The sequence below is a fragment of the Gallus gallus genome, chromosome 2 (genome assembly GCF_016699485.2).
Source record: "Gallus gallus isolate bGalGal1 chromosome 2, bGalGal1.mat.broiler.GRCg7b, whole genome shotgun sequence".
In the NCBI taxonomy this organism is placed as follows: Eukaryota; Metazoa; Chordata; class Aves; order Galliformes; family Phasianidae; genus Gallus; species Gallus gallus.
This window is the reverse complement of record NC_052533.1, coordinates 55,374,082-55,379,111: the sequence shown is the minus strand read 5'-3', so window position 1 is coordinate 55,379,111 and position 5,030 is coordinate 55,374,082. Positions and strand designations below refer to the sequence as shown.

Sequence of the window (5,030 nt, the reverse complement as noted above, 5' to 3'; positions counted from 1 at the left end):
AGTCAAGTACCTGGGGTACAAGTTCGGCCCTGAGACGGTCCAGCCAACGGGTCTTGCCATCCAGCCACGTATTAAAACACTGTGGGATGTGCAGAAACTGGTAGGAGCCCTCCAGTGGGTTCGGGCTGCTTTGGGGATACCTCCTTGATTAATGAAACCCTTTTATGATCAGCTAAAAGGGTCTGATCCAAAAGAACCCTGAGATCTGACTCCTGAAATGGCCACAGCCTGGCAGGAGATCTTGCAAAATTGTATGGAGCAGTCACTCGCCCAATGGGACCCCACCGAGGCTCTTGAGGCAGCTGTTTGTAGGTGTGAGGCAGGTGCTGCTGCTGTTCTAGGTCACTCTCTCGATGCTAAACCACAACCATTGTGGTGGTTGTTCTCAGTACAACCTACACATGCCTATTCTTCCTGGCTTGAGATATTAGCAATGTTACTCAGGAAAACCCGATTACTCTCGGTACGGGCTTTAGGGAGAGAACCTGATGTGATACATTTACAGAGCTCATTTCGTGATGTACAGCTGCTCCCTGAAACCCTGCTCACAGTGCTAAGAGATTTTGGAGGGCAGATAAGGTACTCAGACTCCCTTCCCGTCTTTGCTGTGGCTAAGCCGCCTTCTATCTCCTTACGAGTGCGGGTTCAAACCTCTCCGCTAGAAGGGCCTACATTATTCACAGACGCATCCTCAAAAACTGGTCAAGGGGCAGTGGTTTGGCAAGATTCAGACAATAGTTGGCAGACTGCTATTTTTGTAGACCGAACAATCAGTGTGCAGATGCTTGAGGTGACGGCCGTAGCCGTTGCAGTACGTCTTTGGCGTGAGATACCTTGTAACATCGTTACAGACTCTGCTTTTGCTGCTAAGCTACTAGCCTGGATGGGTCAGGAAGGTCTCCCGAGCACAGAAGCTGCTGGCATTCTGGAGAAGGCTCTAGCCTGTCGTACGGCCCCTGTTGCTATTTTGCATATGCGCAGTCACTCTGAGGTGCCAGGCTTTTTTACAACAGGTAATGCAGTGGCAGACAAGACCGCCAGTACGCAGGTTTTCACAGCCCAGGAAGCCCGTGATCTCCATTCTACTCTTCATATAGGAGCCCGAGCACTCTCTAGAGCTTATTCTATCCTAATATCTGTTGCGCACAATGTTGTTCAGGCTTGCCCTCATTGTAACTCAGCACCCGTCATAGGGGCCGGGGTTAACCCCCACAGCCTAGGGCCATTACAGATATGGCAAACAGATTTCACCTGGGAACCTCATCTATCGCCTTGTCCATGGCTAGCGGTTACAGTAGATACCTCCTCTACCGTCATTGTAGCCACACAACATGCTAAGTCCAATTCAACATCAGCACAGAATCATTGGGCAACTGCTATCGCCATACTTGGCCTGCCTAGCCAGATTAAGACAGACAACGGATCGTGTTTCATCTCACGGTCGACACAGGAATGGCTAGCAGTGTGGGGAATCTCCCATATTACGGGCATCCCTGGCAATTCCCAGGGTCAGGCAATAGTAGAGCGCGCCAATCGCCTTCTCAAGGATAAGATACGTGTCTTTGGGGAGGGGGAAGGATACAGGGACAGGATACCTGTCAGCAGACAGGCTGAGCTCCTGGCGAAAGCCCTATACGCATTAAATCATTTTGAGCGTGGTGACAGCAAGCGAACGTCAGTGCAGAAGCATTGGCAGCCAAAAGTCTTAGATGAAGGGCCCCCAGTCAAAGTAAAGACAGATAGCGGACAATGGGAAGAAGGATGGAGGATATTGGTGTGGGGCAGGGGGTATGCTGCAGTAAAACATGTGGAAACAGGAAAAATTGTATGGACTCCATCACAGAAGGTTAAACCGGATCTCGGAAAGGACATCTGAAATTATAACTCGTTCCGTATTTGTGTAATAAGCAAGACAAGAGTTCCCTTTTGCAGAAGCTGCTGGTGGGAAGGCTGAAGCCAACTCCAGAACAACCGGAGGATGGACAACAGGATCGAGAGCCACTCATCAAGAGGAGAGCCACACCTATAGCGCCGATACTTCTGATGCTACTGTTTATGGTAACGGGGGGGGAGGGGGTACACCTTGTACAACAGCCACACAATGTTTGGGTCACGTGGGCGAATCTCACAGGGCGGACAGACTTCTGTCTGGGCCTTCCGTCCGCTACCTCTCCTTTCCGTACCTGTTTAATAGGTTTGCCAAATTATCAATTGGAGGAGTTTAAGGGACATACGATCAACTACAGTGTGTGTCGGAATGAAACAGACGCTGCTACTCAAACGGCGTGTCTGATTCGATCATTAAACCATACCCTCCTCTGGGACCCCCAAGAATTGGATATTTTAGGGTCTCAAATGATCAGGAATGGAACAACACGTACGTGTGTCACCTTTGGTTCAATGTGCTATACAGAGAATGATCGTAGTAGAGTCTGTCACAATTTTGATGGGAATTTTGATGGGACTGGTGGGGTGGAGGCAGAATTGCGTGACCTTATAGTGAGATGGGGTAATAATGACCCTCGTATAAAACCTTATGCTAACTGATCATGGACGGTGGTGAGTCCGATGAACATGGAGAGTTTTTCAATAGCTGGTGCGTATTGTGGCTTCACAAAGAACGAAACTCATTATTATAAAGGGGATTCTTCTGATTGGTGTAGATCAAAAGGAGGGAAATGGTCAGAGGGACACAGAAATGGGATAATATGCTCTGGGTGCAGTGGTAATTGCACAGCAGAATGGAACAATTATGCATATGGGTTCACCTTTAGGAGGAAGGTATCGGAGGTATTGTGGAATAATAAGACTGCTAAAGCACTCCCCCCAGGAATCTTCTTGATTTGTGGCGATAGGGCATGGCAAGGTGTCCCAGCTAATTCTCTGGGAGGTCCGTGTTACTTAGGGAAGTTAACGATGTTTGCTCCAAATCACACAGGATGGCTTAATATATCTCGCAGTTTACATCCTCGCAGGCGCCGTCGCAGCTCGAACCTAGGACCTGACTGTAATGATGATATTAGGATGTGGGGCCTTACAGCACGTGTCTTCGCATCGCTCTTCACACCAGGAGTGTCAGCAGTGAGGGCCTTAGCCCAGATAGAAAGGTTGGCATGTTGGTCGGTAAAACAGGCGAATACGACCATGCTTGTATTAAACGCCATGCTAGAAGATCTTAATAGTGTCCGTCATGCACTGCTACAGAATAGAGCAGCTATTGACTTTTTGCTGTTGGCTCAAGGACATGGAAGTGAGGATGTCGAAGGAATGTGCTGCTTTAACCTTAGTGATCACAGCATGTCAATCCATAAACAACTACAATGGATGCAAGAACACACGCAGAAGATTAAAGAAGAAAGTGATCCCTTCGGAAACTGGCTGAGTGGACTGTTTGGGGGAGTGGGTTCGTGATTAAAGCAATTGCTTAAAGCTCTCGCAGTAGGATTTGCAATTTTTGTGTGTATTCTAATCTGTCTTCCATGCTTTGTAGGATGCTTGTAGAACTGCCTTCAGCGAATGATGGACAAGACTTTTGACTATCACACTGAGTATCATAGATTGTGTGAAAAATTATAGAGGGGTTTAGGTTGTTGCGTTCGTGCTGTAACGGGGCAAGGCTTGGCCGAGCACGGGAAAGGATTCCCTGTTGCTCTGATGATTGCTTAAGAATTGTAGAAGAAGGTATTAGGAATAGTGTGCTGAAATATATTTAGGATTAGGCATTTTGCACTTCTTCGCGATGTACGGGTTAGGCGTGTGTGTAAGTAGTATTCAGCTTAGGGAGGGGGAGATGTTGTAGTAGGCATCTTGCAGGGCTACGGGATGTACGGGACAGGCCTCTCCCTAAGCATAGAGAGACAGTGCTATCGTGCTGACCTTGATGATGCAGAGAAAACAGGAGAAGAAGAAGGATGAGAAAAGAATGTGGAAACGGCCAGATAAGGCACAATGTTATCTGGTGTGAACCAATCAGAGTGGGACATGACAGCACAGTTTTGTAGGTAAAAATGTATATAAGCTGTGTTTAGTAGTGAATAAATGCCATTTTGCTGCTCATCATATTGGTGTGTGTCTGCAGTCATTTGGCCCTGATCAGGCTAATTGGTCAGTGTGCGCAGAGGCCTAACACAGGTGGCTAACATCGTTGTTGCTGAAAGCAACACTGGAAGACTTGATCAGAATCACTATTATAAAATTCTCAAAAGTACACATGATGTATAATCGTTTTAGAATCAATTAATATATGGAAAGAAAGTAACTGTATCATGATTACTTCAGAGTGAAAACAAGAAAGATGCTGATTAGCACATTAACATCATGAAGCTGTGTAAATGGTCTCAATAAAATAATGCAGTAGATTGAGATTTTGTCAGATTCATGTATTTTAGACTGTTTCCTACAAAGTTATACTTTTGGAGATACAGAAAAGTAAACCACACAGCTGCAGAGTTGAGTAATTCATTTAATCTGCCACATGAAAACAAGAACCTACACATTAAGCAAGTCATTTGGAAGACCTTTCTAAATGCTAACTACTGTAGCTACATCACAGAGATGCATTAATCTTTGGGAGCTGCTGGAGACTGTGTGTGTGTGACTAAGGATCCAATTTTACCACAGCCCCCATTGTTCATTTTCTTACTGTTGCAATTCTTTTTCATGATTGGTCCTCAGATGAATTATATCTTCTCTCAGAGAACTGCAGCCCTGAAGTGAGGTGATACCAAAAGCAGAGGTATGTATGTTTTATAGAAAGAATTCTAAATTATCTAAATATGCATTATATATTTAGATAATTCTAAATTATCTAAACACTCCGAATTCATACTCTAAAATATGCTGATCTCACAAATATCTCTGCATCACTAACTGTGCTGCTTATACAAGACAGAGTTGCATAAGTTTTGAAAGCATTCAAATACAATCGCAGCATGGCACACACAAAGAGATGATGCAAATTTTCCTCCATGAAAAAAAAGTTTAAAAAGTTTTAACTGAATCAAAACAAAACCAGCTTTAACTAGATACAT

General features: G+C 45.2%; 1 protein-coding gene across 1 annotated transcript; it reads left to right on the top strand.

Moving 5' to 3' along the window:
• The first annotated feature begins 915 nt into the window (after positions 1–915).
• On the top strand, positions 916–3,831 carry LOC100857341 (envelope glycoprotein gp95-like). Its single transcript, XM_040696319.1, has one exon. The coding sequence runs from the start codon at positions 2,569–2,571 to the stop codon at positions 3,409–3,411; it is 843 nt and encodes a 280-aa protein (XP_040552253.1). The 5' UTR covers positions 916–2,568; the 3' UTR covers positions 3,412–3,831.
• Positions 3,832–5,030: the final 1,199 nt, after the last annotated feature.